The following is a 20,030-nucleotide window of genomic DNA, read 5'->3' on the forward strand; positions in this document are numbered from 1 at the left end:
ATGTTCTGCATATATAACACACAAACAGACACGGGCTAGTTTTAAGCTTTTGTTGTAATAATTAACATGTCATTGGGAGTAAACATCATCAGAGCAGTTAAGTAAACAAACTTAGGGCCCACAACACTTGTCAACTGATGCATGCACATTTCCTTTTCCTGTTTTCCAGGAAATGGACCAGTAGAAACATTCTGAATCAACTGAGTTTTTATATTGAATTAATTCTTAAGCACAGATAACTTATTTTCTTATGATACAGCCTAGAAATAGTTTTACAACAAGAGCGTAACAGTCAAAAAGTGGGAAGTCATGCAACAAAAAGTTTATGATTGTAAGTCATAGAAAATGACCACACTTGAGTTGTGTGCTGAGATTCCAGAAATGGTGAACTTGATCAGTGTTAGACACAAACAATGTTGTGATTTGTAATGCCTCACATTGAGCTGTCCAGGAGTTAACACTTGGCGTGAGAGGTGTATGTGCTTTTGTGTACAGGTACGTGCATGTGTTTGGCTGTGTGTGTGGGGGGTCCAGCGTTGGTATCTGGAGTCTTCTAGGATTGCTCGTACACATTCTTCCTCGGTTGAGGCCAGTTATTTCTATCTTGCATAGAGACAGCTTATTTCACTTATCTGGTTTGCAGGTTTGCCCTGGGATCCCATCTCTGCCTCCTGAGGTTAGAATTGTGGGTCTGGGTGTTTATCCAGGTGTTTGGGATCTTAGGTCTAGTGCTCACTTTTCTAGCAAGTGCTTCAACCACTGCACAATCTCCACAGCCATTCAGATACTTATTTTTCACTGTCTGATCTATGCCCTCCACACTTTTTACAGATTTTTCTCCTTCTATTACCTTCATGTGCAGTCACTACACAGTAATGGGAGAACAGCTGCCTTTGATACAATTATCCCTCATACCCAACCATCAAAAAGCTCATAAATCAATGTGGCTTCAATAGTCAAACCCAAGGACAAAATATTAGTAGTAGGTTAGCTTTTGTTTTATATGGGACCTATGGGTATATGCTGTAGATTACTGTGTTGTCAGAAAATTTATCATGAAAATGTTAAATTCATGACCAAATGTCTTTTGAGAGGTGTCAAATTAAAGAAAATTAAAGTTTTTCTAGGACTTTTTGTTATAGTAATATGAAATTGTGATCCTTTGAAACCATCCTGAAGCTGGTGTGTGTGTGTGTGTGTGGAGCATCCATTGACATTCATGCCTTGTGGACATGGTATCAGGATATGTTCACCCCTTTCAGTACTCTGGTAATTTTTTAAAAGCCAGAGGAAGCCACGTGGAGTCTGAAATAAATCTATGGTTGACTTAGGATTTCAGTACAGTTATGTTTTCTTCAGAAACAGGTGAAGAGAACGGCCCTTGCTGTCAGACTGCTGCAATGAAATTCCTGCATCACAGGAGCGTAATGCATCGACTTGGAAACAATAGCATGTGGAAAGCAGGGCATTCCCACGTATTGGTGCATAATCGTCGTACTGGTCTGAACATCTGCCCCATTCATCTCTGTTCCAGAGGTGTCTGAACCATTTTAGCTTCCCTCGAGCGTGTTTTGCAGCATCCTCTCTGGGATGTCAAAGGACACTGGAGTATGTTTATGTTACAAGCGGGGACATGAGTTACAGTGGGAAGCTCGAAGCCTCCATCAGACTGCTGTGCTCTATCTAGCCCACCAGGGGAGCTGTGGGAGCGTCGAGTCTCTTCACCACTGTACTGGGTCACAAGAGGCTGAGGGTTGGATGACAGATAGCTGAGCCGACACCAGGTCACCACGAGCATTTCCAGAAGATCTAAGGCCTCTGATGTGAAGCAATGTTAAGGAAAACTTGAGGCAGGTTTGGACTCCGGCAAGTGTTGTCTGTGCAGATTGGAGGTGAGGCGCTCACACGAATCTTTACAGCAGAAACAAGCCAAGCCTTTCTGTGCAGTTCGAGTCTGTGGATTTATAGGAACTCACGGAGACCCGGTCACTCTGCTGCTCACGCATTACCCAAGGGTCTAGTCTGGACTGACAGAGAGCCTCAGGAGGACCCTGATAGTGGGCGGAGCACCAGCTTCATGTGGCTCATTCTTCCTCTCCCTCCCTTGTGTTTGCCCTCCCCATATTCTCTATCTTTTTACACACTCTTGGCATTGAAGTATTGACAAAAAGGATGAGGACTATTATTGTCATTGTAGATATTCTTGTATAGATACATAATTAATGTGAATGCATTAAACATTAAAATAGCTCTTTTTAAAGCAGACAATGTTTATGTGGCATTTATACACATTGTTATAGTACTATGAAAGCAAATGACTCTGTCTCCTAAGTTCTCACAGGAACTGCCGCTGACTGAACACTCAGCACCTTGGATTGACTTGTGAGCTCCTCAACATGGGCATGTGGTGGAGGTAACGCTACTCCCACACAGCCATGAACAAATGGAGCACAGAGATGTGATGTAACTTGTTGAAGGTCACACAGCCAGGCGAGAAACTTGAACTCAGGTAACTTGACTGTGGAGCTTCTGTTCCAATCACTAAGTGAACATAGTTTGAAAAGTAAAACACTACTCAGCCTCCTCTAGTGATTTTCCTTGCTACCCAAAGAAGCGTTTTATTAAAACCACCTGGAAGAGGAAGCGAGGCCTTTGACTCTTCTCGGAAACAGTGCAGGGAGGGACCAAGCACAGGCTGGTTGTGGAGTCTGTCTCTCGGTCAGCTGACTCCCAGCAGCAGGACTCGTGTGAAAGAGTGGCGATTTTGTTTTAGTTGTGTTTTATTGTATTAATTCTATGGAAATTCTTCTCTTATTTTTAAAATTCCTGGTGGCCCAATAGATAATCCACATTTTGACAAGAAAGATGAGGGGCCATTTCTCATCCAGTTAGTGTCCATGGTCTTTTTGGGCCCCAGAACAAAGCTCTCATGTCTGTTGGCCAACAGGGGAATGTCCTGAGGAAGGCCTGTCTGTGTCTACACCAGCCCTGGGCAGATACCCAGACATAATTTCCCCTGAAATTCAGTGAGACACAAAGGTCAGGTCAGTGAGTAATTAGTGTCCCCAAGTTCCTTTCATCCTGGGAGAGCCCCTAGGGCCTGAAGGAAGGTATTAGAGCAATGAGACCCATATTTCTGTCTGCTTCTGCTACTACATGCCCAGCTCTGTGTCACTCAAAGGGATGCCTTACTCCAGTGGAGGGTGACTCTATGGGCTGCTTTTTAAGGAAAGATAATTTAACACATAATCCTGCTATACTAAGAATGCCTTGTCTTCTGAAATAACTGGCTCTTTTAAATAAAACAAGCTTATTTAACTACATTTGTTCTTTTGCTGTGATTTATGACACATACTTTCTTTGTTTTCTATCCTATGATTGCTTTAACTTCTTTTCTTTCATCTTGTGTATGGATTTTTTTCAATTTCCGTCCCTCTAGTACTATACAGGTTACACATTTTATCTCTTTATTTAAGTGGATGCATTTTCATTTTTAGCATGCTTATTTAATTTCATTTTCCCGTATACTTGTGAAGTTCTTTATTTGTCAAGTAAATAGTCATTCTTAGCAGGAATAAACCATCTCCTTTATTAAGCAGGACACAGCACAGGCCAGACACCGTCTTAGCACTGAGAAATCAGCTATGGACAAACCTTTGTTGGGGAATCAATGCGTTTTGCCTGCATTTTCAGTGGTGTGAAGTGGTGCCGGGTGTGTGGAGTCACAAACTACCACTCTGTCGTCCTGAGCAGCTGAGTCTTTTTGTAGCTAATGGGCCTCCTCAGTGTTGCAACCCAGCTCTTCCCACATTCATCTGCTCACGAGTTTCATTTAAGGTGACTAACGTTCAGATCGGAGCCCAGTGTGCTGTCTGCACCAGACCCTCCTGGGATGCAGCTGGGAAGTGTGAGAAGCCTAATGAAGCTTCCAGTTACTCCTGATGGCTGGAGAAACATTGTTTGCGATGTATGATAAATAAAAAGTCAGAAAATTTACCAGAAGAGCTTGTGTGAGTTTGCTAAAACCAGCGTGCTCCATCAGCCTGAACAGATGGTTAAAGTAGTAATAAAATACTGGAGGGAGCATGAGAACTACCTTGTTGTAGTCTCTCTTCAATTGGGCTACTTAGTCTGTGACAGTGTTTAGAAGCATCAGCAACTTGCTGAATATATGAAACATCTATTCCAGACAGGTTAAAATCCCCATTTCAAAGTTAACTGAATTAATGATTATTTTCCTAGATGAGACATAATCAGAAATAATATAAAAGTACTCATTATTCAGTCTTTTATAAATCTACCCATAAAAAACATAAGTAAAAGACCTAGTGTGTGATAGACATACTCACATATTTTTTTTTTTCTGGCAAGCGTCTTACAACATATTAAGGATGATGTGTCTTTTAAAAAATAATGTAACTAAGATTCTATTTTATATTTGCACATTTTTGTGTTATTTACCTGTGGTACCAATGTTACAATGTATCCACTGTCACCAAATAACTCTAAATCTACACACTTACTCTTCATGACAACACTGTGCAATTCAGCAGATTTGAAAATTTTAAGATGCACTTACTTAATAGAAACATTTCACTGGAGAGTTGAATTCGATGCTAAAGTTAACAGTTCATTTAAAGGTATCTGCAATACACTGTTTTATGATCTTGCATGGTGAATTTGGTAATTCATTAATGTCAGGCTAGTAGTATATTACCCACATGCATAAATAAGTTATACTGCCCAAACAGAAACTGTACACTTGACATAATTACTCACGATAAAATGTTGCATCCTCACCTATGGAGTCAGGCAGCTGTTGTAACATATTGGAGGATAGTAAGAGGTCTTCAAGGGCTTCACATCCGGAAATATCCATGTCAACCGTTTCTATCCTGTTTTTTGACATATCCAGGTATACCAACATCTTTAACTTCCCTATAGACTTGAAGACAGTGCATAAACTCAGGGTTAGCTGTAGAAACCACAATGTTGTGAAATTAATTTTAAAGCCACCGTGACAATAGGAGGATGTGGAATCACTGACCAAATGTACGCTGACTAGAAAGGACACCGGTGCATCAATTTCAAAACACAGAATCCCTACATTGCCTACACACCCCACACAATAAAAGCACATGTGTACACAAATGGTCACAGATGCGTTATTCTCAGCAGCCAAGTGGCAGCAGCCCAAACCTACCTCAGTGACTGCATGGGTAAGCAAAAGTGGCCTACCCACATAATGGATATTATTTGGCAGTAACAGTGAATGGAGTGTTGAAATAAGCTACAAAATAGATGAACTTTGAAAGGAGCATGTCACAAAAGACCACACATTGTAAGATTACACTCATATGCAGTGTCCAGACACAAAGTAGAAAAGATTGCCAAAAAAGTACTATTGCTTTTAAGGGTGATGGAAATGTTCTAAACTTAGGTTGTGATGATGTTTATAGAGCATTGTGTGTCTGCTAAAAAAAATCTACTGACTTGAAAATGCCTATAAATTATATCTCACTGCTGTGGTGATAGATAAATTCTGAGTGAATGCAGCAGTCAGAGCATAACAGTTCTCAAATTTGCCATGGAGAACTGAACATTGCAGAGTATCCTTAAGGTTCTGATGTCTCGGACAAATTTAAAATTCTAATTTGAACTTGATTCTGCTAATTAGAATGTGGGAGGCAAGGAGGTCTTTGTACTCACAGATAAGGACTAGGGGAACCTGGAATGTTAAACACACTGGTTGTTCCTTCAAAGAAAGGAAACATAAACTGTCATCCACCCAGAAGTCTTGGAGAAGATGTGATTAACAGTCTAGTGACCTTTGTGCTATCTGTGTGGCCAAGACTACCCTGGACCCTCCCCCAGAACCTTATCATAAGCTCGTTTTCCCCCCTAGTCAATCTACAGAACCCATCTTTATGGAAGGTATCACATACACTTTACAAAGAGTTTTGATATAGTCATGTCCGATCTTTATTTAGCTTACTTTGTTCCTCAAGGAGATTTATGTGTGCTTTATTGTATGTATGGAATTGATTACTACCAGGAAAGCTTTCACTAAGTTGTGCTGTCCTTAAATATGTCTAAAATGAACTACTCAGTTCATTTGAACTGAAGTTTGAACCAGCATTGGCTACTTAGTCATATTGAACTGAATTTGACTTTTGAAGATCATTACTATGTTGGCCATAGTGGTCACGGAGATCCCTTCATTAGAGGTTCAACATTCTGCTCATTCACCAACCCTGAGGCTATTGTATGCTACTATCTGTGCTATGTATTACAGACAGCATCATGAGCCAGTCTGGAAAGAAACTTGTATGGATAAAGACAAAGGCATTTTAAAATTTTGAAACCAATTATTGTTGCCAAAACATTTCTGTTGCCTCCATCCTAGGTCTGTGATCACAACTGTTCAACACCATCATAGTTAAAACAAGGTTTTTATCTTTAGGGAGTTTACATTAGTGAAGGCAATACCCAAAGAAACAATTAAAGACAGTCTTGATATGCACAAGAAAATTCATGTGGGAAACACCACAGAAGAAAGGGGGAAGGACAAAGACTATCAAGTAGTTGTCATTTGTCAAGAAAGAGGGAACCAAAGGTATCAAGATGGTTCAGTAAGTAAAGTGCCTGCTGGAGAAGCCTGAGTACCCCAGTTCAATCCCTAGCACCCATGCAGAAAGCCTGGCATGGTGATAAATACTAGCAATCTTAAAGCTAGGGAGGCAGAGGCATGCCTGTGAGCCAGCCTAGTTGAATCAGTAAGCTCTAGGTATAGCAAGAGATGCTGTCTCAAAGCTTAAGATGGAGACTGATTAAGGAGAACACCTAATATTCATCTCAGGGCTCTACATGTGTGTACATATGTATGCACACACTCACAGTAGCACACAAAAAAGGAAAAGAGGGAACCTGCAAGAAAGAACAACTCTCATACTTATGGAGAAGCTTGGAAAAACATGACACATTAATAGATTTAATAAGCGTTACTGAAGTTTGTGTTGCATTCAGGCCTGTGAGGCAGTTGTGAGGAAATCCTCAGCAAAGTTTCCCAAAAATTCTGTGGCTGAGCCCCACAACCCTCAGGTGTCTGAGCAGGGGCTGAGGGACTAGGTCTTTGCCCCCTGCATTTGTGGATAATTGGAAGAAGGTTACCCGGAGTGGGGCTTTGACCTTGAGTGAGGAGGCTTTCATCAGAACAGGGAATCTGAAGAGGCCAGAGAGGCTGCACACAGTGTTTCCAGAAGCTGACGAATAAAGTTCTTTATTCCTGAACGACACGTAAACACACGCTTTCTGTGTGACCTTCCCAGGTTGCTGTGAGAATGAGGGCTGGAGATAAAACTGAATCTGCTTGGATTGGACTAAAGATTCTCCTTTCCTCCACACCCCTCATTAACTCAGGGCCCCATCCTGCATCTTTAGATCCCTGTGAAGCTGTGTGGCAGCAGATCTTAGAGGAGCCGGCCCTCCAGAACAGAGGGAAAGAAAGCAGCACGTGTCTTTCCCTAGCTCAGAAGAATTTCACTTGATAGAATCTGCTACTTTCCTATTGATGTCCCACCCCAAGGATGCATGAGCCATGGTAGCCCTCTCTTTTCCAGACGTAAAGGATCCTGTGTGGTTTTCTGTTGTATGCCCTTCTCTGTCCTTTAACCAGGAGAAGGCTTTCATCCTTGAAGCTGCTCTCCATGCTGCTATTTCCTGCATTGACCTGCATTTGTTGTGTAGTTTCCAAACATTTTGTGGAAGACAAGCAACACTGGGGTATTTAACTTTGAGTCTTTCAAACCTTCTACCAGCACCTTATCCTGCAGTAAAGGTCTTGAGAAGGTCAACCTGGTCCAACACCACTCTAGGTGCGGATGAATCCATGGTGGGGGAATGAGCGACAGATGGGAAGAATGGAAATCACAGATGAGGGGGATGCCAGACTATTTAGAAACAACAGAAGTTCATGCACCACTTGGTTAGAGTTTTCTGCATTAACTTTAGATTGGTAATTGTAAGATGGAGTTTTGTAAGATGGATGAAATACTTGGTTGTTCTGTTTACCTCTCTGAGGTATGAAAAATGAGTGAAAAACAAGAGTCTAGGCTTCTAAAAGTGTATTTTAATATGTTAGGATGCAAGAGCAAAGGAAAAAGTGGATTTGCTTTTTTCCCACATCTTTTCACGGCAAATACGAAGGGTGATTTATTTTTGAGGATGACTGACAGGTAGCACTTCTGACTGCACAGGAGATGAGCAGCCAGTCAAGGTCACATAGAACTGGATAGCAGGCCAAGGTCACATAAGCTGGGAGGAGTGGGGTGTTACACATAGCGCTTTGCAAAATGTCAAATTAAAGCATACTAAATAACGTTATCCATGGACCACAGCTGAGCTACTGGATTAGATGCAGAAGTTTCAAAAGAGGTTGGACAAGATTGTGGTCTCACCATTCACTCATTTGCACATTTGGTGTTTGCACACGTCACCACTGCGGAAAGTGCCATGACTCCAGTTCTCACCTGTGCCTTCTGCAGGTTCCGGAGACTGCACTGTCAGACACACTGTGAGGTCAGGCATCGCTGTACAGAAGCAGCTGCTTTGCCTCACAGGCCCAGGGTTACTGGTTCTGTGATCCTGAGCAGCTCAGAACCTTCTCATAGGGTTTCTCTGAGGACCCGAAGAGTGAATATTTATAAGCCAGCTAGGCAATGCCTGGCCCAGTATATGCAAAGGAAGTAGCTTTGTGGAAATGAATATATTCAAGAAGCTGGTATGAACTTGCATCTAAGTAACATTCTGACTTTTCCATATCTGCTCAGGAGCTAAGAGGCATTTTATCTGCGTTCTCCAGGACTGTACATACGCTGGCCTCTTTCATTCACAGGGATAAGTGCTAAGACAGTTTGTGGATGTCGGAAGCAGTGCTTGTGACTCAGTCCTGTACAGACTGTGGCTTTCTCTCTGTATTTGCCTCCAATAAAATTTACCAAGTAAACAGCAACAGCTGCCAATGAAACATCAGAACAACGGATTATTAAAAAATTACACGAGCCAGGCATGGTGGTGCACACCTTTCACCTCAGGACTCGGGAGGCAGAGGCAGGTGAATCTCTGAGTTTGAGGTCAGCCTTGTCTACAGAGTTAGTTTCAGAACAAAAATAAATAAATAAAATTAACAAATCACTTAAATTCATACATTTTCATTTGTGGAATTACTCTTATGTAAGTCTTCCCAACAGTATAATTGAGGGAGCTGATTGTATGATCTTTGTGATTCTCTGATCACATTAGCAAACAATTTTGTAAGTACAAGATGTACCGACTTCTGTTTATGTCTGTGATGCTGTAGATGCAGCCCTTTCAAATTTAAAAATGTTCTTTCCTCAGTCTTTGCCCAGATATCTCCTTTTGCATGGCCTCGTGTTTGTTCACAGAGAACAAATGTCATGTGCTTGCTCCCTTGAATTAATTTAAAGAAAATTCAAAAGAAGAGTAAAATTTGCTTTGAGGAAATATTGAAACCTCTGGTCTGAATGAAAAAATGATTCCCACCACTTGCCTGGACTCTTAGTCCAGTGAAAACACCAACATGCATGTTGAGGTGGCCAGAAAAGGCAGGTGGTGGGGACTTCAGCAGAAGTCTACCTGCAGAAGGCAACAGGCAAACCTGCTCCAGGAAGGGTCATGGAGCCACCCTACCACAGGAGGAAAACCCGAGTCTGGTCAGCTTGTATTGGATGCTACGCAATCCTTGTGATTTCCAAAGGTATAAAGATTCTACCAGAGAAGAAGCAGAGAAAGCCATTTGCTTTGTAGAAGAGTTCTAACAGCAAGAGGAAAAACAGCTGTACTGTTGCCTGTTAGCATAAGGTTGCTTTTGTAAAACAAAATGTGTTAAAAATTCAACTAAGAACTTATCAGCTTTTTAAACCCAGTGAGAAGAATAAGGGACATCAAGGGAAATCTCAGCTTTTCTGTTTTTGCAGTTCATGATAAACATAGAATATTTAAAACAATTTCATATGAAGCACTTGGTAAATGAAACCTCAAAAAGTGTTAATTTGCTTTCCAACCACTGAGAATGGAGATGTGGGATTAATAATTAAAAACATAACCAACCTGCAGCAGGTCAGAACACACTCATGGCAAAGCTTACGTACCCCAGGCAGCACTTGCAATGCATTGTTATCCATCCATAGCTCCCTTAAATTCTGTATTTGATCCAGAACTTCAGGCTGGGTGAGAGGCAGAGAGAGAGAAGAGACAAACTAAATCAGTTTTCCCTGATCACATTAGATGTCACTTCTTGAATCTTGAGCTTTTGTTTAGGAATTTATTATTAGTCTAAAAATTTGCAAGTTTAATAGACCTCCAAAAAATCCAGTATAGGAATAGGGGACCTAGAATTACCTGGAAATTATCAGAAAAATTTCAAATTTCAAAAATTAAGACCTATTACCCAGGGACATTAACTTATTTCTTTAATATGGTTCTGTTATCTTTTATATTGTTAATTGTTCTTTAATTACTTGGGGAGTTTATTCTTCACATAAGACAAGCTCTTTTCTTTTAACGATTTTAACTTTTATCTATTTTCATGTGTTTGAGTGTTCTGCCTGCATGTATGTGCAGGTATGTGTATGCATGTATGTGCACCTGCATGTCTGTGCACCATATGTATGCAGTACTTGTGGAGCTTAGAAAGCCTGGTACGGGAAATGGAGTTGCAGACAGTTTTGAGACTCAGTGTGGATGATGGCAATTGAATCTGGGTCCTCTAAAGAGCAGTCAGTACTTTTAACTGTTGAGCCATCTCTCCAGCCCAAGTGACATCAGCATTTGGGAGCCAAGGCACTACTCTTTTGTAACACTGTACCTTTATGGTAGCTCTTTGCACACAAACCGTTCTTATTTTGTGTGTCTGTGCACCGCACACATATGCCCACGGGCACACAACATTGAAGAGCTGTGACATGATGGTCAGAGCCTTTTTCTTTCTATCCCTCATTTTTGTCACCTAAGAACCACTGTTTATGAACTGACTTATGAGTCACTTCTCTGTGTAGGTCGGGCTGGTTAGACTTCCCCATCCCCAAGCCCTGTTTGCCCGAGAAACCTAGGTGATGCTGGGTAAATAGATCTACACAGTAGGTATGAAAATTAGGACTTTACTGATAAATAGTTATAAAAAATTATTTTAAAACATTTCTTGGTACACGTATGATTTTAGGACTTAGTAAAGGCTAAAGCAAATGTGCACAATAGCAGAATGCTTATTTTAAAGTAAAGAATTAAGCTTCCAGATATGTGATAATGTAGAATGTACAGCGTCATCAATGTTTTTCAGAATTGATTGGTATTTTGATTTTATAATAATGCTAAGAATGTTGCTTTACACACACCCCTTAGAAAATGGAAGCCATTTTTTTAAATGTTGGAAATTTTATTCCAATCTCCAGCAAGAATTTACTAGATGCAGTTTTACAAATGACTTGGTTTCTTCTGAATGCTCAGACCGCTGGTCCTTAAATTGTTTTTCACTATTTGCCCTTTCAGTTTTGGGGGGAACATCTAAAAATCTGCAACATACAAAGGAAACCTAACTTCAGATTAAGAAACTTTCTTCCACTCTTACTTAAATCTTTTATTTAACAACACACTTGCTTTATTACAAGCCCTTTGGCTCTCACAAGTGGCAAATGTTTTATTCATGAATTTCATAGCCCTCATTTGAAACCCCGATACGCAAAATTGGATGAATGAAATTGCTCAGCACTTGATGAAAAGCCTACTTATGATTCTCTCAGTCGTGATGTACAACATGCCTTGAGATTGTCTAACCTCTTCAGTTAATTTCTTCGGAGACGGAAAGGTCACCTCCATAGGGTCTGAGCCTTTTTCAAGGTTACATTAATTTTATTCTTCTCTGCTTTGTTTCAGAATCAATCCTACTAAAATGCTCATAAAAATTTAGAGCCTTGTTTTAATACATCCATTTGCATTAATATATAGGAAGAAAATGATGTTATGTTTCAGTAATTGTTGAGAGAACAAATAGGTATTCTAGTGACAATTATGAAAGGCGATGCTGAGAAAATGTAATTGATTCATAATTAATTGAAATACTTTAAGCCATAAGCTCTTACGAATATTTTAATGTCTATGAGTTTAATATATCCCAGTTAAATGCTCAGATGAGTCTATTGATGGAATAGGGAAAAGATAACATGATGTGGGGAAGGAGCACCAATATGTGAAATGATAAAAATTAGCATAACAAAGATCTGAAGATGCAGGAATGCTGACCAGTTCTCAAGAAGTAACAGTAGAGGCCCGTGTGGAGTCTTCTGTGCCTAGACCAAGCTCAGAAGCAGTGAACAAAATTGAGAATTTAAGTCTAGAGTGAGCTTGATGTTCAGTGTGAATCCATTCACTCTACAGACAACCCCTCCACACAAGAAGATGCCGTAGCACCTGGGAATAAAATCAGACAAGGGCGGGGCTGGCTTGTGTCTGTTTCTTTGAATGTCCTCATCTGTAGATTCCAGGAGATCATGCGTGAGTGACAGAGTTTGCTTCCTCTGGATGACCAACTGCAAAGATATCTTCAACAAAGTGTAGGTATGCAGCATGTCTGGAGATAGCACTAGAGGACACATGGCTAAGGTGGCCCATGTGGTCTGGAGTGGAGAATGGTTGCCACAGACACTCATCTTTTTTTTTTTTAATTTTCCATGGTGTCTTTTATTTATTTATTTTATTGAGCTATATATTTTTCTCTGATCCCCTCCCTTCTTTGCCCTTCCCCTTCTACTCTCTCCCATGATCCCCATTTACTCAATTTACTCAGGATTTCTTGTCTTTTTCAACTTCCTGTGTAGATTAGATCTATGTAAGTCTCTCTTAGGGTCCTCTTTGTTGTCTAGGTTTTCTGAGGTTGTCAATTATAGGCTGGTTTTTCTTTGATTTATATCTAAAAGTCATTTATGGGTGAGTCCATATTATATTTGTCTTTCTGGGTCTGGGTTACCTCACTCAATATGATGTTTTCTAGATCCATCTGTTTTGCCTGCAAATTTCAAGATGCCATCATTTTCCCCATGGTGTAATACTCCATTCTGTAAATGTACCACGTTTTCTTTATTCATTCTTTGGTTGAGGGACATTTAGATTGTTTTCAGGTTCTGGCTATAACAAACAATGCTGCTATGAACACAATTGAGCACATGTTTTTGTGGTATGACTGAGCATCCTTTGTGTATACACTCAAAAATGGTATTGCTGGGGCTTGAGGTAGGTTGTTACCTAATTTTCCGAGAAATTGCAATACCGATAACCAAAGCAGCTGTACCAGTTTGCACTCCCACCAGCAAAGGGAGTGTTCCATTTACCTCACATTCTCTCCATTATAAACTGTCATCAGTGTTTTAGGTCTTGGCATTCTTACAGTAAGATGGAATCTCAGAGTTTTTTTGATTTGCATTTCTCTGATGGCTAAGGATGTTGAGCATTTCCTTAAGCACCTTTCAGCTATTTTAGATTAATTTGTTGCAAGTTCTCTGTTTAGGTCTGTACCTCATTTTTTTTTATTGGTTATTTGTTCTTTTAATGACCAATTTCTTGAGTTCTTTGTATATTTTGGAGATCAGCCCTCTGTCTGATGTGGGGTTGATCAAGATCTTTTCCCCTTCTGTAGGCTGCCATTTTGTCTTGTTGACGGTGTCCTTTGCATTACATAAGCTTCTCAGTTTCAGGAGGTCCCAATTTTTAGTTGTTGCTTCCAGACACTCATCTTTAAATATAGCAGAAATGTTATAAGAAAGCAGGACTGGTTTCATCTGATTCCACAGGTGGACCAGAAATAATTATCAGAGTCACAGGGACAGAATAAAGTCTGCATCAGTGGATAGGGACTGTTCAGTTAGATGTGTCCAAAGGAAATAATCTAATCCCTTTTCAGATACAGTGACCCCTCTACCAAATAAACATGTAGCTGCCTAGGATAGCATTAATAATAAAATAATCAACAACAAAAGCTAACACTTGTTGGGCACTCATTATAGTAAGACACTTTTAAAAGTTTTTGTTTGTGTTTTTGAGATAGGGCTTCAAAAACACCAGGCTGGCCTCGATACCTGATACTGGCATGTGCCACCATACTCAATTTATGTGATGCTTTGAGGCTTATGCATGTTTGGAAAACTTCATCAACTCAGCATCAACACCAACATCAACACCGTCAAGGTATTTTTCAACAGATTGTTTTCACTAATGCATTTTAAGCAATCTTTGAGGGAGGTGTCATTGCTGGTGGGCAGCAGGAATAACATTGAGGACACTAGCTTTGGGGTGGGCAGAACCCAGCTGTCACTTTCTTGGCTCATATTCTTCATCAGTACTGGTGATGAGAGCAGCCGTACCGTCATGGGGAGAGTTCTGAGAGTTTCTGTTTGCATCAATCCAATTCTATTGTTACAGAAAAATATCCAGGGTTTGGTAATCTATGAAGTAAAGAGATTTACCAAGTTCCCAATTCTGGTGGCTGCAGGCCTCCATATCTTCAGGGTCTCTCTGGCTGTATCACAACATAGAAGAAGCAGAAAGAGAACCAACCACAGGATGAAGGGAGGGAAAGTACAAGCTGGATTCCGCTACAGCAGCTTGTTCTCTTGGGAACCAGCTCATTTCCATCTGAGAACTACATTAATTTCTGTCAAGGGCAAGGCCTTCAGTGACTTAATTATCTCCAGTCAGGCATTGTCTCTGAAAGGTTCAGTCACCCCTCAGCACTGTCACGCTGAGACTAACCTCCTGAAAGATGAGCCTTTGCGGAAAATGGCTTATCCACGTCCAAACCACTTGGTGCTCAGTGTTGGTGAGTTAGCCTTAATCTCCATTTCATAGGGACAGGAGCCTAAAGGGACCAATGAATGTACCCCAAGTTATATAACTAACACGAGGAACGCTAACTTGACCTGAAAGTTATGCGAATTAAGGCGACCATATTTCAGGAGCCGAGAATCATCGTGGGGAAGATGACAGGTGGTTCACATGCACAAGGTGTTCCTTAGGCAGACTTGTCGTAGGGAGAGGTCAGATACCAGAGTTTTGTTTTGAATTCTTTGACAAATTCACTCAGCATTCATTAGGTCCTACTATACCCCAGAATGGAGAAATAACAACACAGAGTAGTCCCCCTGGGAGTTAAGTTCAGGTAGTTCATGTTTCCTAGCTTGGTCACGAAAAGCAATTCTGGTTCCAGACTTTATAGCACCGCCATCCACTTAGACCTCAGATTTGTTGACCTAGCAAGACTCTAAATTTAAGAGTCAAAATCGTGTAAGAAATGTACTCTCCTCACATATTGTGAACTGGTTTTATTTTCTTTCTCTCAAAACTGCAGCCATTTACATCTTCCAGTTTCTCTATTCACTGCAGTTGGAGCTATGCCAATGTCCTCACTCCTGTTTGTAAAGTCTTCCATGACCGAAAGATTACAAATCTTAGATTATATAGAAAATGTCATATCTGACTTGTGCTTACTTCATGTCCTCTCCCTGAATCCTGTAGGCATGAAAAGCCCCATTTCCTGCAGTTTTTATGCCCTACTACTGCCATCTGGTCATCCTGAGCTATTTGTTGGTCCCCGACTGGGCACAGACTTCCTTCCTGCTGTTGATATTCTGGCATGGAGGAAGCCTGGGTCTGAACTCCCTTGTCACTTTTGTTTCCCACTCCCCCAAAGCAGCTTATCTGTGGGAATGCTCTTGAAAACACATCTGAATTGAACAGAGAAGCAACCCATGCTCAAAACTGATAGTTTCTTCAAATTCTTTTTAGTCACTCTCTTAAGATAACACACAGATGGTCATAGCAATGATCGTTATCATTCCTACAGTCTCAGCTGTGAAGACACCGTTTGTTAACCAGCCCTTCTTATAAGCCCGTTTAACTTAGCCCAGCATCCCAGAAGACCCATACAGTGGTTACCAGTGCATCTTATCACCAACTGTCGTTATTCTCTATTGGCCTCTCTTCTTCCTTCCCAAGCATAGATGCATTACGAACAGTTTCTCAGCATATCTATTTAGCAAACTCTTGGCACAGTTTTTTGAGTTTAGCATGGGTTCAACAGGACTTTCTGCCCCCTCTTCACTGTACCAAGATTTGTTGGCAAAAGCTACAATTTGGCTATTGACTTCCCTTTATACTCCTGACAAATGCCTCAAGTGGGGACCGGATGCTCGCTATTCAACAAATGTCCTCCAGGAAATCGTCTCTCGCTCTGAAGATGAAGATTTTTTTTACCCTTGTCCAAAGTGTCATCTCTTTATTCTCCCCGCACCCTCACTACTGCTCCCTGAAGTGGTGACAGCCCAAGCTGACTGACTCTAAGCATCTGAAACTTGAGATTAGTGTCCCATGTGCATTAGCAGATACATTTCAAAGACAATTAGCCAAGACATCTCTCATGCTGCACAGATTTCCTTTTATCTTTATCTGGTGCCAGGCATAGTAGTTCACCCCTCAAATCCTACTACTTTTGCTAAAGGTACAGAGTATGATCTTGACTTAAAAATAAGACAAAACAAAAACAAACAACATCAGAACATAAAAACCCTAACAAAACAATAATAACAAAAAACCCAAACATTGCCCCTCCCCAACAAAATTACATTTTTGTGGCATAAATTGGCCTACATAGGATTGAGCTGGGTGTGTATCTGGTTTGAATTTAGTGCCATGTGTTTATGTGCTTTTAGCAACTTTTCTTATTCTCATTCACTGCATCTAGCCTTCCCAAATTTGTATTCCTTTATCACCTGTCTTTTGGTCTGTTGATCTCTTCTCAACATTTCCTTGTCTCTAGAGATTCCAGTCTTGAGTTCAGCTCCTAGCCAGGTCTCCACCAGGCACCGTCCAGTAATGTAAACCCCCGTTTCATTCATCATTGCCTCTGCTGCTCTTTCTATCCATTCTCTGCCTCCTGTCGTTCTTCATAGGAACATGGCAGAAGTGTTGTGCCTGTTCCATCTCAGCCTCCTGTCCACTCTTAAGCCTGTCCTGACACAGCATGGAAAGAGACTTGTGGAAGTCTCTATCCCCTCCATACTGGAACTGAATCCAGAAGTCATCTGTGTAAGTCAGACTTGGTGCCTACCTGGCAACATCATACAAAAAGAGCACAAGGAATAAAAATGTCAATGTATAAACATAACTTAACGTCACAGCTAATCGATTAAGGAAACTCCAGGGTTGTTCTTTCAAGACAGAAAATTTGTACTTGCCAGGGCAATGTTTGGTTCTAGAACCTTTAGGTAATGTGTAGGTGCTCATTAGTGAAAGATATATTTGGAGCAAGCTATATGGCTTCTGTTATAGACTAGTTTTCTTCATCTCAATGTTTGAAATACTCAGAATATTTAGATATACTTTATAAGCATTTTTATTGCTACACATTCCTAAAAGCTAACCTCCAAAAATATAGAAACTTTTATTTCTTCTGCACCAAAGAACTATTTTTTTCTATTTAGATAGTTCAATAAAGGAAAAATAATCATTTACTTTCTCATTGGTGCGTTAATACACATTCCTCACCCTACCTTATCTGTGAGTTCACACTGTCAGTCACAGCTCTGGAGCAAGGCATGCCTCTCTGAATCCCTGCACTTAACCATGTACCTGTTGCAAAACTACTGGCAGTGACCCCTGAAGGTCACGGAGATGCACAGAGAAAACAAGATACCTATGAACCATGAGACACTGCTGCTCAATGAGCACTTTGCAGCTCAGAATGGGAATTTTTAAAAAGTAAGCAGTCAAGCACACAAGTGCTTGTTCTATGAATCTATATGCATGTTGCCCAATTACTGGAACAGAAAATCTCTGAGGAAATGTGTCACCAATCTACTGATCAGCAAGCATTTCATTGAATGAAAGCAGGAGTAATACATGTGTCTGCATTAACTTTTCTGCCTCTGGGTGCACAGGGTGGACAGACTAATGGAGATAGATATATAATTCAGAGTCAGAGATTGTGGCAAATGTTATAATCATAAGTGCAAAATAAAACACTAAATGAGCTGACTGAATACTATTACTCTATCTGCTGAAGCACTCTGTCATCGCTATTGAAAGCAAAGGATGCCCTCCCCTGCATGTTTTTAACGTGCCTTTCTTTCCACATCACTTTCACATCCTCAGTCTTACTTTCCTCTGTATGAATGCTCTCATGTGGACAACACCAATTAATAACATGTTTTAAAACTTGGTTTTAAACAGGAATTGAATGAACTATTTGCCAGGTGTACTAACATCAACACAGTTCTACATCAGTGCGCCTAAGCCACCCTCATGGTGCTGCACTGACCCTTTTGTGAACCCCCATTTGAGGGCTAATTGGTGCTGTGTGAGTTAGTAAAATTATAATTATTGTCATAATCTACAATGATCAAGATTATACAGCTCAAAAATTACATGCTCAATTGTTTTGATTATAATAATTTTTTCTTGTTTAGTCAAACTTTTGTAGTACAAATGAGCAAAAAGATTTTGGGCTGTAACTTCTACCTATGCCAATCACAAACATATCAGTTTTATTGTGCCAGTTTGCATTTCATCATTAAATATTATATGTTCTTGGCTACATAATTTTTCTGGTATTTATAATTCTAGAACTCTGGAAGAGCTATCCTCACATGTTCTAACCTTATCCAGCTTTTTGCCCTCACTTGTGTCCTGCCTCTACTTCTGTCTAAGGCACTATTACTTTTATTTTATTTTATCTTATTTTATTTTATTATTTTGCTGTGCCAAGTCCCACTCAACCTCCAGATTTCAGTTCAAGATCATTTCTCCAGGGGAGCCTTTGTTCGCTAAAGCAAATTTCATTAGAAAGTTCCAGACACATGTCATGACTAGAGTCCTACAAGTCTGATCATAATTGTTAAAATGTGTTTTCTCCTCCAAATTCTAGGTGAGTGGGACAGCACTATTTCTCTTTCTGCTTTACCTTGTATTCTTAGGGCCTGTGAGAGGAGTCAGAGTGGTCATCTGAACTGCACAAAGTATGAACTTCTACTGAATACCTACATTTTAAACACTGCTCTGCTTGGTGTGAGCATCACCTTGTATTCTTAGGGCTTGCTCAGTGTGGTCGTCTGAACTACACCAAGTATAAACTTCTACTGAACACCTACATTGTAAACACTGCTCTGCTCGGTGTGAACAGTACAACAGGAAGCTTTATCCATTCATCTGACAATTGCTAAATGAAGGAATGGATTAATGAATGAGTGAATGAAAGCTTAATGACTCTGACCTTTGACATCATGTAAGAACAAGTGCTAACTTGGTCTTTGCCTCATGTTGTCCATAAGACTCTGCAAGCAGTCAGTCAGTTGCTAACAACAGCCCACAGATTACCGAGTGCATGGGTGAGTTGATCATAGACATACGGGCTGCTGCTATGTCCTAGTAACAAAGGAATTTATATATGTATATTTAATTATATATTACATATATATTAGTATATGTATGTATATATAATTTATAATCCTTTTTAGTAGCAATCTAGTCTTTTCTTCATCTGTGAGCAGGATGTTATTATCTTTTTCTAAAGTTTTATTTTATTTAGCATGAGCAAGCTAGTAAGAGTCTGCTAAATATGTGAATTCTTATGGATATCATATGAAAAATGTTGCCCATTTTTCTTCTTGTAGCATATACTTTGGTTTATTTTCCCCTTTCATGTGGAGCTGTGAATAGACACTTGGAAAGGTTACTTCTGTATCAGTCTTATATTTTGCTTGTGCCACTGTGGTGGATAAATGCCAAGTCATCTTTGTGGCTCCCATGTTGGTCATAAGTCACATCAAAGATACTTACTTTTTCTTTTATTGCATGAAGATGAAATTAGAGCTTATGCAGTGGGAGGGCCACTAGTCTTATTCCTCTGCCCTACCTCTGGCTCTTATTGAGCTCCTTGTTGACCCTCAGTGTGGGCTCCTCAACCCTTTCCC

The 20,030-nt window shown here is 40.3% G+C and overlaps 1 protein-coding gene across 8 annotated transcripts in view; it reads right to left on the reverse strand.

Moving 5' to 3' along the window:
• Lrrc7 (leucine rich repeat containing 7) overlaps positions 1-20,030 on the reverse strand; it is a 401,293-nt gene that overhangs the window by 101,239 nt on the left and 280,024 nt on the right. For all 8 annotated transcript variants that reach the window (XM_057793710.1, XM_057793709.1, XM_057793712.1 and 5 more), the window contains 2 exons: positions 10,170-10,244; positions 4,801-4,945 (listed from right to left, as the gene is read on the reverse strand). In XM_057793710.1, the coding sequence (XP_057649693.1) occupies positions 4,801-4,945; positions 10,170-10,244 (220 nt within the window). The remainder of the gene's footprint in view (positions 1-4,800; positions 4,946-10,169; positions 10,245-20,030) is intronic.

The sequence above is a fragment of the Chionomys nivalis genome, chromosome 18 (genome assembly GCF_950005125.1).
Source record: "Chionomys nivalis chromosome 18, mChiNiv1.1, whole genome shotgun sequence".
In the NCBI taxonomy this organism is placed as follows: domain Eukaryota; kingdom Metazoa; phylum Chordata; class Mammalia; order Rodentia; family Cricetidae; genus Chionomys; species Chionomys nivalis.